The sequence below is a fragment of the Brachyistius frenatus genome, unplaced genomic scaffold (genome assembly GCF_029030835.1).
Source record: "Brachyistius frenatus isolate BFR_SWC_R1_liver_20210118 unplaced genomic scaffold, ASM2903083v1 Contig_167, whole genome shotgun sequence".
In the NCBI taxonomy this organism is placed as follows: domain Eukaryota; kingdom Metazoa; phylum Chordata; class Actinopteri; family Embiotocidae; genus Brachyistius; species Brachyistius frenatus.
Window position 1 is genome coordinate 248,526 of NW_027210766.1, and position 24,532 is coordinate 273,057.

Sequence of the window (24,532 nt, forward strand, 5' to 3'; positions counted from 1 at the left end):
TTTGCTCTCCTTCTTTTTTTTTTTTTTTAAATTCCCTCCCACCCCCCCCCACTCCATAACCCCCGTTTAATATGTATGAATTAGGGGGGAGGAAATACATTTAACACCGTTTGTCCAGCAAAACGTTTCTGAAAAGATCGATCCAGTTTTTTTTTTTTTTTATTTATTTTTTTTAAGTTTCAAAAAGAGCAAAGAACACAATTAAAGCCGGTCTGATCCACCCAAAAGTCACATTTCTGTGAAGACTTTTTTTTGGTTTGTTTTTTTTGTTACCTGCAGCAGTCCGGGGATGATGTCGGGCAGCAGCTGCAGCAGCGAGTCCTTGGCGATGCGTTCGATGACTTTGGTTTGCATCTTGATGGCGGCCAGGTTGATGGGGTAGTCGGCCGTCTGCACGATGGGACACAGGACCTTGATGCACTGCTCCGGGTGGATGGAGCCGGCCAGGGTGGAGGCCGCCTCCTCGGCCGCTCGCACCACCTGAGGGGGGAAAGAGGAAACACCTGCATTTCAGACATGTGACCGGTGACAACTGGGGTATTAAGGAGATTGAGAAGAGAGCTTTCCTGTATTACAGATGTTTTCCCCTTTAGAGAAAAAAAAACCCTCCTCGTTGACTCTCTGAGCTGGATGACTTTTTTTTTTTTTTTGCACCTGTTATTATAAACCTTTACACACAGTAAAAGTTGTACCAGTGTCCCTGTTAAAAAAAAAAAAAAGATGATAAAATCCTCATCTTTAACTTGTGTTGAATTCGTGATGAACACGTGACCTCTGTCCCGTCTCTCCGAGTGACCCCCGAGTGACCCCCGAGTCACTGCTGAGGCGTTTTCCTTCCGTGTGTGTTCCTCAGTCGAGGGGTCAAAGGTCGGCGTTATTGCGTTCAGCTATTGTTATTATCATATCGATAGCCAGACTGTAAAGTCTTAAGGATCGAGTGATTAAAAAAAAAAAAAAAAAAACCTGTCGGGCGCCGGGCTGCTTTACATGAATCAGACGTGTCATAAATGAACACGCGTGGAGTTATTCACACACGGAATTAAACTTCTTACAATAAAAATAAAGGTTTTAATGCAGAACTTTTATATTTTCACCTCAAGAGGTTTTATTGAAAGGTTTATGAAATGTCAATAATTACTATTAACATAGAAACAATCCCCTCTAAAGGTTTAAAGATATATTTTTTTTACAATATGGAGTACGTACAATGATAAAAGGTGGCTTATAGAAAGGAACTTTTTTTTTTTAAATTTTTTTTTTTAGACCCTTTGAGCTCGTTAGTTTTGGTTTTCCAGCCTTAAAACTCCACTTTGTAAACAACCTCGATAAAACAAACTTCTAAACACGCCAAACAACAAACGGACCACGTCAGCACCGAGCGGGAGGCGCACGCCGGAGCATTTAGCAGCTTGAGCTCCAGATGTTTTTCTAAAACGGATCTAATGTGGGGATAAAAAAAAAAAAAAAAAAAAAAAGCACAAACGTGACGCCGAAGTTTCCTCCGGCTGTACCTGCCAGATATTTTCTTGATGGACAGATTATCCATTAATATCCCAGATTTAAAAGGAGCTGCGGAGTGTTTCCAGGTCGGCGTACCTCCTTGTGAGAGTCCTTGTGAGCCTCCAGCGTCTTCATGATGGTCAGCTCGGCGTAGTTTTTGAAGCGGGCCGGCTGGTTCCTCAGAATTTCTTTCAGCACACGCAGAGCCAGCGCTCGGATGGTGTGCTGGAGGGAGGCGGGAGGTGGGGGGTGGGAGAGGGGTGTGTGTTAAAGACACACACACACACACACACACACATATATATATTTAGGTCAAATCTTTTTGAAAATTTCAAGTAAGTAAATGACAAAAATACTTAAATAATGTTTAAAAACTACAGTTTAGAGATGATTTTCCAGACGTTAAAAGTTACGTCTGAAGGAACACAAACATACAACAACAACAAAAAACAGCAACATGAAAATGAAACCAGTTATAAAAAAAACTAAAACACCCGTTATATTTTACCAGCAGTTTGTCGGCAACTTCTACACAACAGCAAAATCCCCACGACGCACAAATCACACACATTCGCACACGCGCGCACGCACGCACGCACGCACGCACGCACGCACGCACGCACACACACACACACACACACACACACACACACACACACACACACACACACACACACACACTCGGAGCCTTCAGGTAACGTACGTCTTTGTCGCCCAGCGTCTCCAGCAGCAGGAGCAGGATGGTTTTGAAGTGTTCGTCCCACACGGCCATGCTGTCCTCTCGCGTGATCTTCAGCAGCTCCACCAGGGCGCCTTTACGCTCCTCGGAGCGCTCGTTGTGATTGGACAGCTCCTTCAGCAGGTCGGCCACCATGTCCGAGTGGTCCTGACCGACTGGGAGGGACGAGAGAGAGAGAGAGAGAGAGAGAGAGAGAGGATGAATTAGAGCTAGCGACGACCGCCGTGGTCCAGAAACAAGCGTCATCTGATCAGTAATAATTATTAAGACAAGACGCTCATATTCTGTGTTAATGTCAAAATGGATTCTACGAGTATATTTTCACTTGTGTAGAGAAGAATGCACTTTTAAGACTTTTAAGAAAAGCTGAAATATCATAAATCTATAATGAACAGAAAAAAAAAAAAAAAATAAAAGGCTGCCGTTGTTGTTGTTGCAGACAAGAAACAGACACGTTTCTGTTCAAAGCGGGCTTAATGATGCCCCTTCGTTTGCGCTGATATCGAAATAAATTAAACACGTGTCTAAAAACTGGTTGCAGAGGCAAAAAAAATGGATCTCACAATAAGACAAATGAATAGAATTCCTCATAATCACCCAAACATTTAATTCGTTACAGCTGAAGCTGCAGCGATTAGTAAAAAGCATCGTAAATGTGCAGAATCAGCAGAATAGGTGGGAAAGTGAACGTACAGGTAAAGTAGGCGGAGTTAAAAAAAAAAAAAAAAAAAAAAAAAAAATTATGAGGGTGAGTGAGAGAGCTGAGTGAGCAATGCAGACAGAGAGTGAGAGGAGTGAAGCTCAGCAGTCAGTCAGTCTGTCAGTCAGCGGGGGAGGGGGCGGCGAGGAGGGGGGAAGGAGGAGGGGCGGCGTCTTTACCAGGAGCAAAGACCTTGGGGAGGCTCATCTTGTTCTCACCGCTTTCCTGACGTCGGCCTGGAGAAGGAGGAGGAGGAGGAGGAGGAAGAATGAAGGTGGGTGGGTGGGTGGGGGAGGGCAGGGAGGGAGAGGGGTAGAGAAAAGGGCGTGATGACAACAACAACTGAAGCGCACAGGCTGTCTCACACACACACACACACACACACACACACACACACACACACACACACACACACACACACACACACACACACACACACACACACACACACACACACACACAGCGGTGGTGTTTGTGGGTAACAGAATGGCTGAAAACTCCACTAACAGAGATTCAACACTTTATAACTGATGCAGTCGTTGTGGAGACTCAGATTTCCTTTAAGTTGTCAGAAGGACACGACATCACACGATGGAGGACGATGACGAGAGAAAAACAAGACGTTGATCACGAGACGAAACTCGAACAGGAACCGTCTGTGATTCTGATTTTGTATATAATTTGTTACGTGTGCAGTAAATTGTTTTTTTTTTTTTTTATCTCTATGCTGTTCTTTTCTCTCTCTGCTCTCCCCTCGAACCCCAACTGGTCGAGGCAGAAGCTCCGCCCACCTCTGAGCCTAGTTCTGTCTGAGGTCTCTTCCTGTTAAAAAGGGAGTTTTTGCTCGTAAGTGCCGTGAAATAACGTGTGTCGTGATTTGGCGCTACATAAACAAAATCGAATGGAACTGAATTCAATTCAATTCTGATTCCTGACTACCGCGAATCACCGCTCGAACTCACAGTCGCGGAACTGCTCTACGTCATCGTCGAACACGGCCTCCTTCAGGGCGCTCTTGTCGTAGCTGCAGATGGTTTCTCCGTAGCCGTACGGGGCGAACTCACGACCCCGCGGCCCGGAGAAGGAGCGCGGCGACGGCGTGTTGAGCAGCGAGGTCTTGTTGTCCAGGGCGGTGCGCCCGCCTTCCACCGTGTCCAAACCCAGACGGGGATCGGAGGCAGGAGACGACGCCACTCCTTCTCTCCCGGCCTGCAAAAACAGGAAGGTAACAATCGTGTTTTCAAACTCGACCTTTGACCTCCCAAATCTAAAGTTCAATTGGTCAGCCAGAGTGAACATTTGTGAGAAATTGTGAAGAAATTCCCTAAAAAGGCGTTCCTAAAATAATAAATAGTGTTCACGGGCACGGGTCAATGTGAGGTGACCTTTGACCTTTAAACACAAAAAAACCCTTTATCAGGTCATCGTTGGTGCTGCAAGTGAAATGTTCTTGCCTCACGCCGTTGCTCGTCATGTTGAGGTTTACAAGAGCATGACGGACAGATGACGGGGAACCTGTGGTCACGGTGACCTTTGACCTTTTGACCACCAAACCCTCATCAGGTTCATCCTTGAGGCCGACGTGAAGAAAAAAAACTCCATCCAGGCGTTCCCCGAGATATCGCGTGAACGTGTCGAAATTGTGCGGTCCCAGTGACCTTTGACCTTCAAATTCTAAACAGCTCATCTTTTTGGTATCGAGTGAATGTTTTCTTTGCCGGGTTTGACCAAATGTCCTTCAGGCGTTCAGAAGGCCGGACGACCCGAAAATGGACGGCAGGCGTTAAAAACGGTTGGAGGAGGAGGAGCTTGACGACTCACCGCGTCGTCCCTCTTGCCCTCCCGTCTGATTGGCTCGTTCAGGTCCTCCTGGCTGCGGTAGCTGAAGCTCTGGATGGCCTCGGTGACGCCGCGCAGCGAGCTGTAGATCTCCTCTGAGTTCATGTTCTCCGTGTCGTACTCCATCATGCTGCCGCACGCACAAAGAGAAAAAAACACGGATGGGTTTGGTGTGAGGCAGACGCACATGCACACGCACACACACACACACACACACACACACACACACACACACACACACACACACACACACACGCATGCAAAGTGCTTTAGTTTTGCTTTTTGACAGACAGATTAGTTCTGTGCGAGCGAACGGTCAGGACCGACGTAAACCTTAACTGTGTTATGGATTTCTGCTGCGTCATGTTTTCTCTTGATTAGAAATCAGGGATTAAATAAACTACAAAACACTCAGTTGATTCGGATAAAAGGAAAACCGGATCGATTAAAGGAGGTCGCGGCTTCCTTCACAGGGCATTATTCTCCCGTATGTCTCGGCCCGCCTCATTACCTGGGTGAATACGCTCTGCGCAGGACCCTGAGGGAGGGAGCAGCAGGGGTGGACTGAGGCTGAGGAGGAGGAGGAGGAGGAGGGGTGGGGGGTTGCTTTGACAGTCCGTCGACACCCCAACCCCATAACCGACTGTTGCCACAGCACGGCCGGGAGGGAAGGACGGGACGGACGGGAGCGAGAGGAGGAGGTGGGCGGAAAATGGACGACAACGAGGACGAGACGAGATGAGGAGAGAGGAGGAGAAGGAGAGAGGACGAGACGAGAGAATGAGAGAGGAGGAGGAGGAAAGAGGAGAAGGAGAAAGGAGGAGGAGAGAGGAAGAGGAGGAGGACGAAACAAGAGAAGGACAGATGAGGAGGAGGAAAGAGGTGAAGGAGAAAAGAGGAGGAGAGAGGAGGAGGAAGAAAAACAAAACAAAAACGTGTGCGGGAGGAGAAAAGACAAAAAGAAACTGGTCTGAGCTTTGAGGTTTCGGGACAGTGTTAGTTTAGAGGAGGAAAAGTCAGAATCCCACAAACTCATGAAATACAAAAATTCAAATTTGAGCCACTTTTCTGCTGAGAAAGATCTCGACACAAAGTGAACTGCAGGATCGGAGATACGGTAAGTTCAGCATCAGTGTTTGTGGGCTTCTGCTGGCAGAAACAAAGACTGTACAGGTTCAACTGAAAGAAGTCGAATACACGGACACACAGGAGGAAATTAAAAAAAAGGGCCGAAAGCGAAACGGATTTATTTATGACGACTTCAAAGAAGCCAGTTATCAGTTGTTTCCCAGCGACGGTTGTGTTTGAGGCTCTAAACATTTTGTCCCTCGGCCAAGTCGATTGAGAAGGATTTAATAAAAAAAAGGCCAGTTCAGATCAAAGGTTGTCGACGGGACGAATTGAAGTCTGTTGTCTGTTCAGCATCGTCCTGTTGTAACGTCTCCATAGCAACGACTCTCTGAACCGCCCAGCTTTTTGGCGTGTTTTTTTTTTTTGGGTGGTGGGGTGGAGGGAAGGGAGGGCGGATGGGGGCAGCGGGGTGTTTGAGCTGGACTGAAACCGTCTTAAAACATGAACGAGGACAGAGACCGGGAGTCACTTTTGCATTTTTCAGCTGCATTTTTTAGAAGCAATGAAATGCTAAATTTTAGACTGAACTCGAGACAGAATTTCTCCGGTTTTTTGTTGTTGTAAATTTTCCCCGTTTTCTTCTGGACCAGCTCCCTCCTTCAGAGAAGTCTGAGTCTCCTTCTAATAAGCAGGAAAAACATTGAGACCCCCATTTCGATCAGATCATAGTTTGTATCTGCTGACTTTGCTACGAGCTGATTGGCTGTTGAAAGAGGGGGCGTGCCTTAAATAAAAAAAAAACTGAGACGGGTCCGGTTCACGCTGCTGAAACTTCTCTGAACCTGTTCCATCTCGTCTCAAATCTTTGGCCTGAACTGGACTTAAATGTGGTATTTAACTTTTATATATCCTTAAAATATGCGTTGTAATCTCGGAGCAACCAACTCGTGCTTCTACCGACGTTAGTTTGACTACCGTCTCCATGTGGTTAAACCAAAGCCATGCATAAAGACAGTAGGAGTGCTGTACAGTAGATAATAACAAGGATAACAGGGGGTTTGGTTACCTTGGAGACAGTCCGCCGTGGGAACAGTTTGTTGGCGAGGTGAGGGGGCTGGTTCTGCTGGGGGTGTGACGTGTCGGTGGCGTCCGGCCGATGGTGTTACTCGGGGAACCCTGAAAAATCAAGGAAATAAAATCGAGATAAGGAGCGACCCCGGCACCTGAACGTTCAAATGGGGTCGTATTTACCGCGTTCACAATAAAGAGTCCGTATGAACGGCGCCCTCTTGTGGTATTCACAATGTCGAAACGCGAAATGTTCTTTTTTTTTTTAGGTGGGTTGGGGGGGCTATTAACAATTTACCTTTATTAGACGTCGCACAAAAGTCCAAATATCTTTGTTTTGTTTGTTTTATTGCCGCCTTAGCTAATATTATACGTTTTGTTTTTGTGAACTTACAAACAATACAGACAAGTACTCAGTATTATATCGTACTGAAAAAACAATGACGTTGATTTACTTGAACAAGTAAGAACTGTTTTCTATGAAGCGCACGAGTTCACGAGTTGTGACGTGTTTGCTGACGTTTACAGAAAGGTCAGAAGTCGTGGAAGTTCATTTTTTGTTGGATGTTTAGCTAATATATTGTAATTTTAGTCACGTGGAGTTATCTTCATAACTTGGATAACAGCCAACGTCTGAGGAAAACGATGATCTTCCCAACGGCCTCATCTTTGCATTTCCTGCACTACGCTAACCCCCACCAACCCCCCCCCCCCACCCGTTAGCTTGCTAAAATTGTTAGCCTGCGTGGCTTCTAGACGCCTTCCATGTTTCCGTTGCTCGTTGACGCAATTTTTTTTCCATGTTGTAGCCGCGAATTCACGAGTTCCAATTCGAACGCAGGGATTTCTCTGCCGTCATATAATAATAATAATACATAATACAATAATAACGATACTGGACTTACCACGCTGCCGCTGTTGCTGGAGTTCTTCAGGTGGTTGTGCAGCAGCTTGGTGGCTCCGTCCTGGAAGGTTTTGGGCAGCGCTCCCAGCAGCATGGTGAACTCCGGGGTGTTGAGCTCAAACAGGGCGATCAGCACCACCTGGGCCGCCTGCAGGGCAGCGAAACACAAGCGGTCAGCACGGAGCGTGCGATGAAGGAAGGAGTTCGGATTGGTTTCCTTGGTTTCAGAGGCGTCACCGGGGTGACACTGACATTTTCTTTTTTGTGAAATTATCACGTAAAAGTATGTAAAGTCATTTGACAAACTCCTACGTGGTCAGAATCAATAAAAACCACACCTAAGACTAATTTGATGTTATCGCCAATCAATCTTGATTCTGAAACCATGGCAACCAACCCGTCGGCTCCGCGGCGCACTTCTCGGTGGACTAAACGTCTGTAGAAAGAAACTTGTTAAAAGGTGAGTGTTCAAAGCTGCATTCAGTGGAAAACTAAGGAAGAACACAACTCTTCAAGGACATCGTTACTACTGTCCACGTTGCAACATGCAGGTGAGTACAGATAAACCGTAGAAAGTTCTACTTTGACACGTGACGGCTGCCGGGTAATTTTTTTGTTATTGTCATAATCTACAGAGACTTGGTAACCCTGAACCAGTTGTGTGTGTGTGTGTGTGTCCATTTACAGGCCTGCGCGACCGTCAACACACGTCAATAAAACAATGCGGGTTCATTTTCCTGTTGTTTTAACATATTTACCAGCAATGTTTCCCCCAATGCCGGAGGTGATGTAAATGTTAATGTTCATTACGAGTGAGAGTTTAGCTGTAGTTTCCACCCGAGCTGTAAATGTGTGAATAGAAATGGACTTTATGTGACTCTCCACATTTGAGCTTTTCTAAGCACTGAACAGGATTTTAGTTGTTAATTTGTTAAGGATACCCCTGCAGTTATTTAAAGGGGACCTATTATGCTCCTTTTTAGTGTTTTAATTTTTTTTTTTTATTATTATAATTTATAGCTTTGCATGATTCACAGTTACCAAAATTGTATTACTACTTCAACCCTGTTTCCAAAACAAAAAAGAGTTGGGAACCTTTGTAAAATGGAAATAAAAACAGAACGTGATGATTTTCAAATCATGCAAACCCATTTTTAATTGGAAATAGACCAAACACAACATATCAAATGCTGAAACTGAGAAATTTGATGACAGCAACACATTTTTAAAAAGTTGGGAAATGGACATCGAATAACTTGAGAAGTTATGTAATGCTAGTAAAAGAAACACGTGGTGGAACATCTCAACTAATTCGGGTAATTGGCAACAGATTGGTAACATGATTGGGTATGAAAAGATCATTTCAGAGAGGCAGAGTTTCTCGAGTGAAGATGGGGAGAGGTTCACCACTCTGTAAAAGACAGTGTGAAAATAGTGCAAAAATCTAGAATAATGTTCCTCAACGTGTAATTGCAAAGAATTTTGGGGATTTCATCATCTACGGTTCATAATATCATTAAAATAATCTGGAGAAATATCTGAACGCAAGGGGCAAGGCCAAAAACTAATACTGGCTAGCGATGATTTTCGGGCCCTCAGGATGCACTGCATTAAAAAGACACATGCATCTGTATTGGAAATCACTGCATGGGCTCAGGAACATTTATGAAAACCATTGTCTTGTCCATTCTGTTTTTAATTTACATTTTACAAACTTATTTGGAAACAAGGTTGTATACTTGCCCTTTATACAGTCGTGAGTTCATCCTCTGTCTGTAACAAGTTGTCTTAGTTCCCGTCCCAAAAGCACGACTACTGGCTATCAAAACCTATATTTTTTTTAAAACACCTTATGAATCTCTCTTCTTGTGGAAAAAATAAACTGTTAATAACATGCAGGTATGCAGGTGGTTGTTAGGGTGAGTCACACAGACAGAAATGTGTTAGGCACACAGTCGTAACACGAAAGAGCATTCCTATCGATGTAGAGCAGAGAAATAAAAAAAACCTCATACAAAGCGACGAGCCTTTCCTGTAATTTAAAGATGTAGAAAAAGGTTAAAGACAAGTCTTTTCTGGTTCAATCTGTTTGGTGAGTGATCGAGTAGCAAGGCACAGACTGATTTTTTTAGGGTTATTACACAGCAAAAAAAACAAAACAACGAACTGGAGGCATAAAATGGTGAGTGAGAGATGCTGGACTCTGTCGTCGCAGTCTCAGAGGTCGGTGGTTAGGCGCCGGGCAGGCGGGGCATTGCGTGCTTTTGTTGGGTTGTGACGGGCTACCGGAGCGGGGGAGGTGGGTAGGGGGGCTCTACCTGCTTACACCTTTCTTCCTGGTTGCACTCAGTGGACAGTAAGGTTGCAGTACTGGACCTGCCAGCTAGCTCCTCGCTCACCCAGTTATGAAGGGTCTGGGGTACAGTGGCAAGGCAGAATGTCACATGGGGATGCAAATACAGAACCAACCTTTCATAACAACCTGGCACACACCAAATGGATATTTGTACTTTCTATTCTCAGAAATTTATCTACAGGTTTTTTTCTGGACGTCCGAGCTCTGATTTAAAACTGGGAGAGGACTTCATTTAGGAGGAGCAGCAGTGGAAAAACAAACAGTAGGACGCAACAGACAGAGAACATATGACGCACCAGACAAGGGGGAACGATAATGGGCCGTTGACCCAGGGTCATCCACATGGGAGAGTGCCTATTATCAAAGTTTACAACTGCTGCTAAACACTAGAGGCAGACAAAAACACTAGAGGCTGAAGAATCCACATGAGGAAAAGCGTGGAGGTATACAACATGCCCTCAGGCTGTCGGCTAAATCCTCTTTACAAAGATGTAAAGGACTAATTGTGCAAATAAATATTCAAAAACAATCACAAAGTCTTAAAGCAGTTAGATTTAATAAATACAATTTCCCATCCACTTTTAATGTTAATATTTGGCATAACTTGTTTGGTGAGGCAAAAAAAAAAAAAAATCATGAATAGGATTAATAGCTTCCATGACCACATATGTTATCTTTTTTTTTTTTTTTTATTTTTTATTAAATCTGGATTCATTAGAAGAATTGAGTCTAAATGTCCTGAACAGTGAGAGTTAAAGCCCCCTTCACCGGCCGAAACCTGCAAACGAGGTGAAATCCAAAAGTTCTGAAACTGGAGGAGAGAAACATCAGATTTTGGGGTCAATCAGCTGTTTGTTAGCCGTAACTTTCTAAGGCGTCTTAGGGAAGACATTCGCTGCAAACCACCTGAACTGTGGCGCCACGGCAACAGGGTTCCCCAACATGACAACACGCCTGCTCACCGGATTTGACTCCGTGCAACTTCTTTCCGTTTTACTAAAAAATTTGACCCAAATTCTGATGTTTCTCTGCACCGGTTTCAGGTCCACCGTTGAAATCACAAATGTTCACGTACCAGTGGTCACAAAAACATGTGGGATTAATTGGAATAATTACTTTTAAAGGTTATTACTTCCCCCTGCTCCTTTTGCATCAGTGCTGCTCTCTGTTCTCACAACAGGAACCATCGCTTGCATAACACATCCATATTATCTGATCACTCCAATGACAAAGAACTAAAAGGTGAAGTTAAAAATCTGCATTTGATAAAACAAGATTAAACTTTGAGGATAAAAACAACATTTTAGTGGAAACTTCCTGTTTAACTTCTTGTCTAAATAAAGTGATTTCCATTATCGGTGCTAAATAACACAAAAAAACATATAATGTGATGTTTCCCTGAGATGTTGGTCTCAGCAGATTTAACACACACAGCTGACTTACCTTCCTGACATCAGAACTTTTGGGTTCAGTGGTCCAAGTGATGATGCGAGACACCGCCAGCCGCGTCTCGCTGGAGTTCACAAAGTCCGTCGGGTCCATCTGCCGACCCAGGCACTCGATGTACTTCAAAATGGCCACCTTTACCTGAAGAGACAAAGAAGCTTCGGGTCACAAGTCGTAGCGAGGCATCAGCAATTCACACACTACAAATCAATCCGTGGGATTCTGCTTTACCTTGAGGTTCGGTGTCTGAGTCTGATCCACGATGAACCTCATCAAAATGTTGAACTGCTGGTCGAACGGGAAGGAGTCCCTGACAGACGGAGAAAAGACGAGTCGATGATTTCCTTCACGTCTGCTGGAAAATCACTGAAGATGCTGGATTTTAATAACTACAAGTAAATACTGCGAGTTCACCACAAAGTGAAAATCTCAGACTGGTGAAGGTTTCTCCTAATAACAGACGTTTACATTTCAACTTAATAGATCGACTAATTTCCAACTGGAGACGGAACAGCCAGTCGTCTTTGGTCTCTCCTGACCTGGTGATATCCAGGGCCTTCTGCACTTTGGCCTGGACCGAGCCGAGCAGGTCGGCCCCCATCTTCTTCAGCAGCTGGGTGAGCAGGACGAACAGCCAGTCCTGCAGGTCCTCCCTGTGCACCGTGACGAAGTCCACCAGAGTCTCCAGGAACATGCTGAACACCTGGGAGCACGTGCACAGTTCAAAACATTCACTACGCGGCACCGATTTCTTAAGAAAAAAAAAAAATGAATGAAACGAGTATTTTTTTTTTTTTTGTGTGTCTGATTTTGGTTAATGCCAGTGCGTGTAGAATATAGACTGACACTTACTCTCTGTTGTTAAATCCACAGCAAAGGCAGACCATGCAACAAGAGACACTTCGTTAGTACCAGATGAGTCACAGCAATTACAAGTACGACGTAAAGGAGCTCCATTGTTTGGGACACCACGCATTTACAACCAAAGTAAAGAGGATCTCGGTTACCTTGCTGTGAGGATCTGCGAACATCCTCGTGAAGATCTCACAAAGCCTCTTCAGCTCCACTCGGCTGCAAAGAACGAGAAGCACCAGAACGACAAATCAGGACGGCGTTTCTCCAGTATCAATCAGTATCAATAAATATCAATTAGTATCAATCAATCAATATGACAACAGGTTAAAATACAGACATCCTTTAATTGAAAGCCGACCAGCAGCGTAACAGCAGAAAGAGGTTGTTTTTTGGTGCAATCAAACCGAAAAAGACACGCCCTCAGAAAATACCTCTCTTTGAGAGAAGATCATGCTTTTAAAATGGGACTCTATTGGATCCAGAGGCTTTTTTTGGAGCCCCTAGTGGCCCTCAGTGGTATTGCACCTCCTAAAACAGCTTTAATTTTCAGACCCAGCGACTACGTCCATTCTTATGTACGGTCTGTGGTTACAAACGACAGCGGTGAATATTTTAGTCCGCGCCTTTTCCTGTGAAATCCTTTCTGAACGAGGTTTTAGGAAAACCAATTTCATATTTGACCCATCTTTCTGTTTCCACATCTCTGTTTCCTGAGCGACTGTAAAGAGTAACAAGTCCATCTCGCGTTGCGTCACCCACCTCAGTATTCTTTGGCTCTTGAGGAGGTTCTGTAGGCCCAGCAGGCCCTCCTTCCTCTCCGACCAGTTGGAGCTGGCGCAGTGGTTGAGGACCTCCGCCACATCCTCCGTCTGACGCAGGTAATGGGGGATGCCTCCGTTCCGTGAGCCGTACGAGCGCTCCGAGCAGGCGCTGGACGCGTCGCTGTTGGCGTCGTCATCGGAGTACATCCCCGGCGATTCGTACCTCCGCCTCAACGGCTTCCTCTGTGGGAGGAAAAGAAGAACATAAAGGATGCGAGACCCCTAAATGTCAACCGAGCTCTGAATAAACTCGGCCACGAGGTGGGAATCTTTCACACAAGGTCGCCAGTTGCATCTAGTAGCCATGCAGTTTACTCTACTGATTTGAAAACGTAAAATTTTTTAGTTTGATTCAGAGGATTTTACTGTTAAGTTTAAGGGTAAATTTGCAATTCCTCCGTTAAAAAAAAAAATCAAAGAAATCATCTTTTGCTTATTTGTCAAATTAAAAGCCAGTCAAGCAGTGCCAGACGTAAGCAAAGGACTCGACTACTAATGCAGTGCAGTCGTGTCGAACAGGAGGGTGTTATTCCATCTCATGGAAATCACGAGTAACTCATGAGGTTCAACACATTAATGACACAAAAAAAAAAAAAAAAACTTTACCGGGGGACCATAGACTCATACGCCCGGGATGCGATGGACATTAAAACATTCATGGTAAAACATAAAGTAAATAAATAAGGAGGGTTTGGCGTGAAGGTGTGTCATGAGCCGATATAATGGAGACAAGCTGTGTTACAGGGTTTCTGAACTGGATTAGTGCGTGATGGCATGGACACATGAACAGTAGTGTAAAAGGACCAACTACCTTATTCCTGGAGTCTCCTAATAGCTGAAATGGTAACACACAACCGAGAGGGAAAGAGGAGAGAGGGAAGGTTTAAAGGAGGAACAGAGAACAAGTACAGTCCTTGTGGGTGAGCAAAAGACATGCGACAAAGACCGTTAACATTACGACTCATCCAGGTGAGATTTTAATGGTCCTACATTCTAAATAAAGGTCAAAATAAAGGAATATTTTGATGACATCAAAGACATTCTTGTTCGTAATTATTTTTTACAGCAGTTAGGGAAGTTCATACACAAGTTTGTATTCTGATAAAGGCAGAAGATTTGTTTCCAACGGATCAATTTCCTTGCCTCAGGACGGACATACGATACGAGCGTGAGTTTGTGACATCACAGACTTACGGAAGTCCAAACGTCTCGTTTACACGCACATTTGCTGACTATTGGCTGTGTGCGTTTCTCAATGGACGGAGCATTTAGACATTTTCACGGTATTTATAAACTGTAGCAATCTGAATTTATACAATATGGGACCTTCAAATCACTTAAAAGTTATTTTCATGGTGTTCATAAAAGGTTTAACTTATTTAATCTCAAAAACAACACATTTACTAACATTTGTCTCCCTTTGAGGCAGACTTCCACAGCAACTTACCAGCGCATCAGCAACCGCTGCCTCCACCTCGGTGCCGGTGTTCAGGACCCTCATGGCGTTAACTGACGCGGAAATTCTTGCTTGATGGATCAAACCATAACGGTCTAAAAAAAAAATAAAAAAAAAAAAAAGCAGGGACAAAAAAAGGTAGAAGGATATTGGTGAGTGAAGCTAAATAACAGAAAAATTTTATCACTGTAACTCACCTGCTTTTATTAAACTTTTGTAACCATAATAATGAAAGTGTATTTGGACACATTTAAACATAAAGCAAGACGCTGTACATTTTCTGAAAAAGATCATAAATAAAAAAAGGGGACGTCTCCAACCACCGAAAAGCAAAATGAAAAGGAACAAGAAAAACCCAAAGAGATGAACGAGCCCTTGAGCAAAAAACCCCCCCCAAAAAACAAAAAAGCACAGGCATGCACTGCAGCTACTGCACTGTTTCCCCGGGAAATGAACGACACCAAACACCAACGGTGTACCAAAGAAAATAAACAACAAATACGAGCTGGTATGTTCAAACTAAAAAATAACAAACAGGGACAGATCACAATGTTCAGATGTCAGCAGATGTATCATGAAATATGTCGGTTCCTCCTGAGCAAAAATAAAACCACCTGAAATGCACAAAACTACAAACAAACTACAAGCCGCCGGATGAGGCATGACAGACACAAAAAAAAAAAAACAGTGATCAAGAAGTTCACAACGAAAAATAAAATGTATGTTTAAGGCACTGGAAATGAGATGAATGGAATAAGGCACAAGCAGATGAAAACATGTTTCTCTTCTCTTACTTTTCCTATTTGATGGAAAACAAACCCAAAAAAATGCTGTAAAATACGGTGGAGGGAACTTAAAAGTAACGGAACGATGGATGTCGCCTGCAGTCACGTCACCGAACACAAACCACGGAAGCATGCTGGTCGGGATGAGATAAATAATTTGGGAGGGACTGGCGGGTGGGGAGGAGGAGCTCAGAGGTCTGGGCATGCAGGTCACCTGACTGGCCGTGGGGGTCGGCTGTGGAGAGAGCGCTGGTTGAACGGGAGTGACGTCGGGAGGCTGTGGGGGAGGGGGGGGGGGGCAGGAGAGGCGGGCAAACACCCGGACCGGGGAGGTTAGTGGCACACACAAACTGCTGGTTAAAACAACAGCCTCCAGCTTCACTCTGCTGCACATGAAAAATGTTAACGTCTGGTTTGATATTGAATTTTTCCTAATGATGGATTTTAAACTTGTGTTTGCGACAGGACATTGAACTGAAGGAGAGATGGGTTTAAGATTAGGTTCTTTGTTTACGAGAGAAAAGTCTGGAGAAGGTGTGATGCAGCTCGGCGTCCACTAGAGGGGCAACGAGTCACAAACGTTACTGTTCGGTTCACGTCACGGATTTCAGTTCGCTTTTTTTAGTAAAGTGTGATAAAAAGAAAATTCAGCCTGCTTTTGAGGAAAAAAATGGCGACTGTTTTCCTTAAAATTCTGGTTAAGAACATACGAAAGAAACATTCTTCACTGTCAAATCTTAATTAAAATAATAGGTTTTCTATTTAGCGCGAACATAAAATACAGCTTTAATTTAAAGTAAAAATGGCCAGATTAAAGACACCCTAAGACCTTCACTCTAAACCCTCCAAACCGTCACTCCAAAGAACCTTTTTCACATCAGACATTTTTACTTGTCACAGTACAAAAAAAAAAAAAAATAAGCTACTAACAGTAAAAACTGTATCATAATAAGTGTGCCAGTAAACCATGACAACCAGCATTCGCACCACCAGGACCCTGAAACCGAAGCAGGTGAACTAAACTCAGCCATCGTTCATTTTATTAGTTTTCCTACTGTCTTAAAAAAAAAAAGGACTTTAAAATTGTGTCTGAACACTATCAGCTGTTACAGTAAAAACACTAAAAAGTCCATCACCTCAACTAAATGGGTCATTAAAAAACATAAAAGAAATGTTCTTTCATGCAGTTGTGTAAACCCGGACAGTGTTGGAGTTTAGGTCCAACTCACTAATATACTTCTTCGTTCCTCTTTTATATAAATACCTTAATGATAAAGCTACAGGAGCTGATTTAAGACAGTACGAGCTGCTGCAGTGATTTGTTTGCTGTTTGTCTTGGTGCAACATAAACAATCTTCTAAATCTCCAGCATGAGGATTTTAAAGGACCTCTTATGTTGACTTACAAACAAGTCCAACACGCGACCTTAAAACAGTCCGAAATGAAAATGAAACCTGAAATCATCTTAAAAAAGAAAAAAGAAAAGTAGAATTCATAGAGAAGAGAACTTCTGCTGTATTCACCACATAGAGTGGCGATGCTCCTTTAAACCCAGAAGACCCAGTTAGTGCATGCAGAGAGAGGTGGAGGGAGACTGGCCGTACGATACTGCACAGTACACCCGAGAACAGACGGTAGGTTTCGGGTGCTAGTGTAAGCGTCGGCTACAGATCGTCCGGTCGGGACGCTCACTGGCAGAGAGCGACCGTCCGGACGGCTTTTTCAGCTCAGCGATACTCACCCAGAGGAGCGAAGCCCCGAGCGGGGCTGGTGTCGCGGCTGCTCTCGCGACTGGTGTCGCGACTGCAACCCTGACTCATGCTGGGACGGGGAATGCGGCTCCGGGCTAGCGTGCGGTAGGGAAGAGCAGCAGGAAGAAGAGCTTTACCACACAGGCTGGCTGTCAGGACAACAAGTTAGGTGGGAATGTCAGTGGGCGTTCATGGGGGAACGTGGAAGTGAGATTCAGAGATGGGAAAGTAGAGAAAGGTAGACATTATGAGAGAAGATCACTGAAAGTATAAAGTTGTGGATGAGGCCTCCGTAGGAGGTGGCGGTGCCTCTGCATCATGTATATATATATATATATACGGTTTCTTGGTTGCCTGGTGGAGTTTTAACCTGCGGTGATGAACTGTGCTCTTAGACAATGGTTTTCAGAAGTGTTCCTGAGCCCATGCAGTGATTTCCACTACAGGATTGTGTGTGTGTTTTTAATGCAGTGCCGCCTGAGGGCCGGAAGATCACAGACAGCCAATATTGTTTTTTTTAACCTTCTCGATATTTTCTGAATCTTTTACAGATACGTATCGTTCATAAAACAATAACATTTCTCCGCTTCAACATTTGATATGTTGTCTTTGGTGTATTTTCAATTAAATACGGGTTAACGTAATTTGCAAATCATTCGCATCCTGTTGTTATTTACATTTTGCGCAACATCCCAACGTTTTGGGAAACGGGGTTGTAATAGCCAACACAAACGTTTTTTTAAGCAAATGAACGACAAATGAGTGACTTTGCTGCTCTAAAAGCCTACGAAGCTGTCAATGTTTGGAGAAAAGGTGTTTGGAAATCAGTAAAAATGATCTACTGGGGACTTTTGCGTAACCGCAGCAGACTTCTTGGCGACTCCGCCAGTAGTTGATGGAAACATCTTGTTCTGGCCAAATAGTGTAAAAAATAGCAAAGACAACCAACTGACTGATGGGACACAATCGTCCTCTTGGACGCTGCTGCTAATATACAGAGAGACGAAAGACCGGGAGATAAGAGAGGAGATGAAGATGCAGAGAGTAAGAGACATGACAAACAAGTAAAACAGCCAGAGAAGCCGTAGCTGAGCGGCGTGTGAGTGAGTGTCGGTCAAACAGCACACTGCTAGTAAAGGTTAGATGTGGGAGCTCTAAAAGAGCGACCGGAGCTTTCAACTGTTAACTCGCGACAAACATTAGACACACCTGTACAAATGTAACATATCAATATCAATAAACATGAATGATATCGTCTCATCAAAACCAAACCTGCAAATATGAATTAAGTTTTGACTACAGACGATGTTCATCAGGAAGACTCAACAATTCTTCTCGACGACCCATAAAGTAGATACGAAAGTCCATTAAAGGAGGTCATAAATTGAACCCCGACCAATGAGAATAAGGGACGATGAGTCAGGACAGTCATACGGAGTTTTCTGTCCAACCCTGTTGAACCTTAATGGTAATATCTACCAAATAAGAGATTATTTTTGTTTCTCTGTCTTTAAGTTCAACCTCAATTTTAAGTATCTTTCCATCACACATATATCGTTCCATGCCTAAACCCAGAACGGTTGCTGCCTCTCAATCTATCAATCGTAGATCAGAATAAATCACTAACATTTACCATGCGTGATGAGAACTAGAAGGAAATTATTAGTTATCGGTTGTGAAGTTTGACGAAACAAAAAAAAAGACAGATAATAAGTCTCTGCCTCCGTTTATCAGCAGATAACCTCGGAAACCGTCGGCCATCGATCCGATGACGAAACAGGAGCCGGCGAATAGCCGAGCCAAGACTTCCTCCTCCGTGAGCAGCTTGAGACGTAAGAGTGGAGTCGGAGTCGAGACGACATCTACGACCAGATTGTTTCACACGCAGCTGGTTGACATTCAGTTAATATATTAAAACCAAAACAACAACAAAGCTAAAAAAAAAAAAATTACAAAAAAAAGCGAAATCTTCGTCCAACAATTGGTCGCTGCATCGTGCAACCAAAGTCCACTCAAATGCGATTGGTCCTTACAACTTTAGACTAAAGAAGCCAGAACCCTTCCGGTTGCTTGGTTACCAACAGACTCTGCACTATTCGGTGCATTAACCCGAGTAAAACTTTACACCTTCTATAATAAGAAAAAACAACCAGAGGATTAAATTGTAACTCGTGACGGCTTCATTTTTTTTTTTTTTAAGCTTCACAACATTCCTGTAGAACCACAGCTCGTGTCCAGAGAAGGTGCGCCCGAGTCCCGGCCTTACCGATGCCCAGCCGGCTGGGGCTGGTCTCCCGGCTGCAGCCCTGGCTGCGTGGGATCCGGCTGCGCTTGTCCGCCGGTGTCGTGGAGGCCGCGGCGGCCGCGGCCGCGGCTGCGGCCGCCGTGCCTCGAGGGATCCGGCCGTAGCTGCTGTGGCCGAGCAGCTTGCCCGGGGAGCTGGAGCGGCTGCCGGCTGTCGGGAGACGGAGAAGACAAAACACACACACAGACAAAAAAAACAAAAAGGTTCCATCGTTAGACGACGTTCAGAGTGGCGGAGAGAGGAGGATGAGGGTCGGGGGTGGGGGGGAGAACCTTTTACGTCGGGGGTCTCCAACCTTTTTTCCTCTAAGAGCTACAAAAATGAAAGTGTCTGAGGGCTATTCGTGTTTAGTGACCCGACCCAGATGGAAAAACTGATACTCAACACACATTTAGCATTGAGCTGAATGAGCATGCTTTTTTCAGTATGCATTTATTTCGATTGAAGGAGGGGGACCTTACGATATATACAATAACACAGATGCTCCCTAAATGCATACCGCCGTGCACGCAAACTTTTGTGTGGCCAATACTGGCTTGTAAAGGGTTAGATAAATCTTCGATCGGGGACCATGAGCTTCTTAGAAACAGGTTGGAGACCCCTGATTTACATGCTCGGACCGTTCAGTCAAACCTTTAGTCCTGTGTCAGCGGACGTAATGCTGACAAATATTCAAATGTGTTCTTCTACTGCAGGTATGAAGCTACGTTTGGTGAATGAACACTATTACACTGACAACAACAGAAAGTTGAACCACGCGTCTTTAAAAACACACACAGGGTGAAGGAGGAGGAGGAGGGGTGGAACCATGTTCTAACTAACAGCAGAGGGGGGGGGGGGACACACGTTTACCGTGGCACCACTGGGAACACGCAAATGCTGTGAAACAAAGGACTACAAAAGACGACAAAATGGCTGACGGCAAACACCTCAAATTCAAAATCAAACTTTAGATGTGATGAGTGGAGCATGCTAAAGGATTCAAGAACGAGAGGACGTGCAAAGCTGCGTGTGGGCGGGGGTGGTGGTGGCGGGTGGGATGGGGGGGTGGGGTGAAGGCTAAAGGGATGAGACGTCTGGCTCGTGATTGGATGGAAGCTGAGGCCTTACCACGGATGGGATTGGCTGATCTGGATCCTGGGTGATGGAAGCAATTGGCAGGACAGGGGGTGGAGATCAAGAACGGTCAAAATGAGACAGAAGGGATCATGTCTTTATTGGCTGGTTACCCAGCATGCACTCTGGGTTTAGCTGTGGACATGTTAGCTGTCACTCAACAGATCTCGAGAATAGACACAAAACACGCGCGCGCACACACACACACACACACACACACACACACACACACACACACACACACACACACACACACACACACACACTTGTGCATGCAGAGGCACGCACGCACAAACGCACAAGGTTTGTGAGTAGCTGGCAGGTTATTTATTTTTTTCAGGATGCTGAAAAAAATCGCGAAGAAGAAAAGAGCAGGACGTTTATTATGACCTCAAAGCCAACGAGGATATAACACGGGACCGTGAGTGTGACAGACTCGGTGTGCTCCCTTACAGCTACGACATGTTGAATGTGCATGATGTAGTGGGGGAGGGGGGGGTGCGTGCGTGTGTGTGTGAGTGTGTGTGTTTGTACATACGCTGGGACTGGGAGACCACCTTGGCCCGGCTCCGCCCCCTGCTGTCCACCACCGACGCGCTGGCTCCGCCCACACTGCCCGAGCTCTGTCTCCGTGTGCGAACACGACCTGGGCGAAGAAGAGAGGGAAGGAGGAAGTTGGAAAGAAGTCAATGATTTGAATCGTCGGTCACCCACCAAAAACCCTGGACAGAGACGCTGGGGAAGAAAACGTCAAAATGAGGACGACCTTGGATGAAGGGACAAACGTCCTCTGAAAAACACGGAGGGGAAAACAGACAAACCTGGGTCCTTTGAGTGTTCGCAAATAATTACGAATGTTCGTTTTAACCCGCAACCTGAGATCGGGACGACGGTTGGGCTCACACACGGGTTAAGCGACGTTTAAGTACTCCATTTTAAATTTAAGGACATTGTCGTATTCCAAACTCTTTAAAATGAGGAGAAAACACTCAGTGTTTTAAGTTTAGTCCATAAAAAACAGCCGTGTCAGCCTTCTAATTCAAAGCGTGAGGTTAGCTACAAGGTTAAAGTGGTACTTGCTTAATTGAGAAATGCTAACCAGTTGTTGTTTTTTTAGGTAGAAATATAACAGAACGCGCGAAAACAAACCACAAGAAATATTTGCGAACCCCTGTGACCCAGGTCTGAAGAAAGACAGACAAACATTTACAGCTGCGAACGTGTTGTGCTTTAAGAAAGAACCTGCAACCGTTAGAAATACTCTTGACATTTTAAATTTGTGGACGTCTTCACGTTACAAACTCCTTAAAATGAGGAGAAAACATTCTGGTATTTTAAGTTCCGCCGATAAAATTTGGGAGAAACGCTGACGGTGCCGACTGGCCGTTTTTAAAGGTAGAAATAGAACACGAGCAGAAACTTTTTCCACAAAATCGAGAGTCATTTCTAGTGAAGTCATCAAAATTTAACATGTCAAAAGTATTGCTGTCATGAACATGCAGCTTTGGCCATCGGTCGTACCCACGCAAAGCTCGACCTGAAATAGATTTTTTTAATAAAACAAGAAACATTTGGGTGAGAAAAGCTACTTTCTCGTCCCTCTCACGGGACAAAAGCTCCGTCGATAAAACTGCGGGTTGCGATAAATTCATAATGTCCGCAGCTCGATGGGAGGATTTTATGACGAGTTGTGGAAAAAAAAAAAGGAAAAAAAAAGTCACCTCGCTTACAGTAAAAGTCGGCCGTTAGGCGACATCGCGCCAAGAACAGCACCTCGAACGCGGTGACAGTGATGACAGGAGTACTTCCTATCATCGCTGTCAGCAAGCTAAAAAAAAAATAAGTCTCCTTCAGGTGGCAGGTTTTTTTTTTTGTTCAGGGTTTACCAACTTCTGCCAGGGACAGCCGATCTGCCGTTTCTTGTTTTTAGGTTTCATAAAAACGGACCTGCAGTTTAATAGAGAAAAGATGGTCGGAGCCGCGGCAAAAGAAGAATCTCTCCATTCTGACGTATTCTCGCAAACTATTAACGTTCCCGTGAGCCTTTGCACTCACAACGTGGAGCTTGTAACATTTAGAGCGACAGGCTTCTCTGGTGGCTACGATAATAATGCTCTTTCTGAAATTTTATTTTCCAAATCGAACTGGGCTAAAGGTGCTTTAAGTTACTATCTCAACACACTTTTAATAAAAAAATTTTTTTTAAAAAAGCAATGTCGGTTAAGTGTTTAAAAACCACACCGGCTCTTGGTCTATAAAACCCTGAAGGATGCTCCACGTTTCAAATGATAGGACGTCCATATTTTGGCAACCGCTGAGTTCGCGACACCCCGCAGAGCGCCGTCTGTTTTCCGGCGGGACGTCAAAATTTTCGGAGAAGCAACGCCGTGGACGCCAGCGACGCAAGAAATCGGATCCGAGCCAAAAAAAAAAAAAAAAATCCGGATAAAGTCTGGATATGACAAAAATAAAATAAAAAAATATATAGATTTGAGCTGCAGTCTGAACAAGAAACCAAAAAAAACAAAAACGTTTTCGATCCAACTACAAACGACCCTGTAGAAAACAATCCTACGATAATGAGCAACAGGGTCGTTAGGGTTACGGTCAGAGCAGGTCATCCATGCAGACAGTCCATGCAGAGGTCCACGAAACTGAATACGACTCGTAGGGGGGGGGATTAAAGAGAGAGGAAGAAGATGAGGAGAGAAAATGTAAACATAAATGTGACACACACACACACACACAGTTACACAATTTCTTACCATCGCTTTTACCGGGAGTGCCATCTTTTTTGGGGGGGGGGCATTTAAGAGAGGGCGGTTGCAGCAGAGAGCGGGGGAGGAGAGGTGTAGAGGAAGACATTAGTAGCAATTGAAGCAGATGTGAGGGGGGCGGGGCCTGGTCATTATTAGCAACGGTCATTAAGGAGCCGTCGGAGGAGAACAAAGGGAGGGAGACAAGCTTCTGCAAGATTGTAGCGAATCTCATGTTCATTGGCTTTCAAATGTTTGGTGAAATCATCCTTTTAAAAAGGCGTCATGGGGTTTTCATCACACTCAGCCTCGTTAATTGAGTCGGTCACACGTGTCGGCGAAGGATTTCAACAGTTCCTGTTGACAGAACAGTTTAACGACAGCATGGGCGGTCATTAATAATCCCGGGCAGCACTGCGAAAAAGCCACCGATTACAGGAGAGAGCGTCGTCACGCTGCAGGATGACGGGAGGAGACGTTGAAGAATCACCACCTGAGGAAACACTGCGAGTGTTTATTCGGAGAGTTTCTGTCTTTTAATGAGGGTGGATCAGAAAAGTTCAGAGATCGCCGCTGTTGTGCAACGAGAAGCTGCGACCCTCGAAGTTTCGATCGCTCGATCAGGATCAGCACGAACCGGAGGTGCGTTTTCAAGAGGGGGCGGAGCTTCACTGTTCAAAAAAACCCGAGGGAGGCGCGTCAGGTCAGGAGACGCCAGGTGGGCTTTCTTTGACGTCGGCGGGGGGTTGTGTCCCCGTGAATTCGTCCCCCCGGGGTCAGACTGCCAACACCGAGTTCTACTGGGACCTCCTGAGAGTTGTTAGCGTTGTTGTCTGTTTGTTAACTTGGGTTGAACTGTTTTTTAAGCAAAATCAGCTGATAGTTCGCGTTGTTAGCGGTTTGTTCAGCTGTTTTTTTTTGTTTGTTTGTTTTTTTTAGCAAAATCAGCTGTTTGTTGGCCTGTCAACACCGAGCTCTACTGCGACGTTCGTTGGCGTCTTTAGGGTAAACCACCTGAACTGTGGCGCCGTGGCAACAGGGTTCTAGCAACACAACGACACAAT

The 24,532-nt window shown here is 44.7% G+C and overlaps 1 protein-coding gene across 1 annotated transcript in view; it reads right to left on the reverse strand.

The window, feature by feature from the left end:
- clasp1a (cytoplasmic linker associated protein 1a) overlaps window positions 1-24,532 on the reverse strand; it is an 83,931-nt gene that overhangs the window by 3,734 nt on the left and 55,665 nt on the right. Inside the window, exons 20-40 of the mRNA XM_069717044.1 lie at window positions 21,251-21,358; window positions 20,707-20,733; window positions 19,558-19,746; window positions 17,282-17,386; window positions 15,755-15,817; window positions 14,747-14,850; window positions 14,111-14,134; window positions 13,238-13,482; window positions 12,631-12,694; window positions 12,476-12,478; window positions 12,163-12,326; window positions 11,855-11,933; window positions 11,621-11,764; window positions 7,823-7,969; window positions 6,916-7,025; window positions 5,290-5,421; window positions 4,761-4,908; window positions 3,902-4,148; window positions 2,204-2,394; window positions 1,597-1,725; window positions 274-480 (exon numbers count right to left, since the gene is read on the reverse strand). Of these exons, the coding sequence (XP_069573145.1) occupies window positions 274-480; window positions 1,597-1,725; window positions 2,204-2,394; window positions 3,902-4,148; window positions 4,761-4,908; window positions 5,290-5,421; window positions 6,916-7,025; window positions 7,823-7,969; window positions 11,621-11,764; window positions 11,855-11,933; window positions 12,163-12,326; window positions 12,476-12,478; window positions 12,631-12,694; window positions 13,238-13,482; window positions 14,111-14,134; window positions 14,747-14,850; window positions 15,755-15,817; window positions 17,282-17,386; window positions 19,558-19,746; window positions 20,707-20,733; window positions 21,251-21,358 (2,630 nt within the window). The remainder of the gene's footprint in view (window positions 1-273; window positions 481-1,596; window positions 1,726-2,203; window positions 2,395-3,901; window positions 4,149-4,760; window positions 4,909-5,289; window positions 5,422-6,915; window positions 7,026-7,822; window positions 7,970-11,620; window positions 11,765-11,854; window positions 11,934-12,162; window positions 12,327-12,475; window positions 12,479-12,630; window positions 12,695-13,237; window positions 13,483-14,110; window positions 14,135-14,746; window positions 14,851-15,754; window positions 15,818-17,281; window positions 17,387-19,557; window positions 19,747-20,706; window positions 20,734-21,250; window positions 21,359-24,532) is intronic.